General features: G+C 46.0%; 2 protein-coding genes across 2 annotated transcripts; both read left to right on the top strand.

Annotated features, from left to right (window-relative positions):
• Positions 1–377: 377 nt before the first annotated feature.
• On the top strand, positions 378–1,327 carry PPTG_15530 (hypothetical protein; the record flags this gene model as incomplete). The annotated part of the gene is made up of 2 exons (XM_008913748.1): positions 378–1,061; positions 1,223–1,327. 2 exons carry the CDS (start codon positions 378–380, stop codon positions 1,325–1,327), a joined length of 789 nt encoding a protein of 262 aa, XP_008911996.1.
• A 551-nt stretch (positions 1,328–1,878) lies between these two features.
• On the top strand, positions 1,879–1,989 carry PPTG_23892 (hypothetical protein; the record flags this gene model as incomplete). Its single annotated transcript, XM_008913747.1, has 1 exon — positions 1,879–1,989. One exon carries the CDS (start codon positions 1,879–1,881, stop codon positions 1,987–1,989), a length of 111 nt encoding a protein of 36 aa, XP_008911995.1.
• Between the last annotated feature and the right edge of the window lie 91 nt (positions 1,990–2,080).

The following is a 2,080-nucleotide window of genomic DNA, read 5'->3' as shown; positions in this document are numbered from 1 at the left end:
CAGCTCTTCAGCTCGAAGCAGATAATGGATTATCCGAAGCTCATTTCGCCAGATGGAGATTTAACCAGGTAGCCATGCTCGGATTCCAATTTATCGTCGAAATTCTGGTCGATTATGTTTGCGTCGTGCTGGAAATGGCAATCGGCATGGAATTCGATCGAATCAAAGAAGCCAGCACGTTTTTAGGAGTGATGTTCATGACTCTCGCTGTCCTCAACATAAACATCACCACTGCTGTTTATCTGTATTGATTTCAGCGATGAAACACTCAATAAAACGGATATTTGATGGTAAAATATCGGCGCTGAAACGACCCCGTCGTTTGGTTCTTTAGAAGAGAAACTGCAGTCTCTTCAGACTGCAGTACAAGGAGAAGGATGTCGACGCAAGTGGCGGCAAGTTCTCGTGCTCATGGCTCAAAATCCACAGATCAATGTCGTCGTGAAATGGTGTGCAATCTGTTGACGCAGATTTTCCTGCTGGCTGAACGTACTCGAGCGTCCAAGCGGTCGGTATCTGATGCAGAAGCGGAGCCAATTTCTCTCATCGAGTTGATCCAAGCTTCCTACTTGATCTTTGAGCGCTACGGCATCGGTCCTCCTGACGACGCAGTGTACCATAGATATTTGCTATCACTCTCAATTAATCCAGAACGAGATTGGCGCAAGAAGATTCTCAACTTGGATTTAGGTGCTCAACCGAGGGTAAAAAGACTGTGTACGGGTCACCGACGTGCTGTTGAATCACTGGATTCTGGCGCTCAAAGGAGACAGAAGACTGAAAAGGACAACACTGTTCGTGGAGCAACGCTAGTGTCGGATTATTCGACTCCCGTCAGAAAATCCACGCTAAAATCTGGATTTGTTTTTAAAGAACAGCGGCAACACGATAGATTCGGTGATATGTTGTCACTTGACTCCCCGATCCAGAAAATCCCCGTTAACGACAATGAGATAGTTTTCCCTAGGCCACCAACTGCGGAAAATACGGAAGAGCGTCAACTTCAGATGATCACGACGTCGATGGAGCAATGGCAGGCAACTCAAGCTGTCAAACAGCTGGTGAATCAACGAAAACTCCAAGATCAACAGTCACATAAAATCCAGATTTTGACGTGGAGTACACACGCGATTTTTCACTGGATCACGTTATGTTTACCTGAGAAAATCGATTTTCACGCGACGGAGAGCCCTCGAGCGCTTCCTCTGTGCATTTTACGCAGAATCTCGGTCGATGTGAAAACTCTGAAAAAATCCGCAAAGAGAGTGTGGATTTGGCAGATGAGGACGCTGCTAAACGCGTGGCATCAAGATGCGCAGAAAATTAAATCATTTCGCGTTCGTATGATGATCAAACAGCGTTCCGCTGTACTGGAGACTGTTTTTCAGTGTATCCAGAACTGGCGATTGTTTACTGAGACTAAAAAGTGCTCAAACGATCGAGCACAATGGATTTTTCAACGTCATTGTCGTTCCAGCTTGAGACGCTGTCTAAACCATTGGAGGCGCGAATTTTGGACCAAAACCCAGCAGCATAAAGCCGGCCGACATTATTTTAGTCGTGTCAAGCGAAAGGTGTTGAAATTGTGGCAAATTGTGGTAGAATCTAGACGGGAGGGAAGAAATCAGTTCGAAACCGCACTAAAGCGTCGAATTTTTTCGCGTTGGAAACGTGGAAAAGAAAGAATCCAAGCTTCACGAGCTCTGCTTTGCATTTGTGCTGATCAGCGCAGGCTGCGATCGCTTAGCCAGTCGTGGAATAAATTACGCGCGAATGTTTCACGTAACCAGACTGCCAGAACAAGATTAAATCTGTGGGAAGAATCTTCACACCAACGACGAAAAATCCACTTTTTCCGACTTTGGAAAGTGGCGATAGATGAACAAAAAGACTTTCGTGAGCGAGAAAAACGCTTTCTTCGATTCTCTCGACGCCGACATCTTGGTCAATACTTCGCAGCTTGGGCGGCTTGGACGGAAAAACAGTTGACGACAGCGAAGATATTATCTGACGCGACAGAAGCTCGTGTGAATAAGCAGATTCCGCTTTGCTTTTCTGTATGGAAGACGCACTTTGAGGA

Source organism: Phytophthora parasitica, assembly GCF_000247585.1.
Source record: "Phytophthora parasitica INRA-310 unplaced genomic scaffold supercont2.55, whole genome shotgun sequence".
Classification (NCBI taxonomy): domain Eukaryota; phylum Oomycota; class Peronosporomycetes; order Peronosporales; family Peronosporaceae; genus Phytophthora; species Phytophthora nicotianae.
Note: the sequence above shows the minus strand (reverse complement) of the source record. Positions and strands in the feature narration are given on the sequence as shown.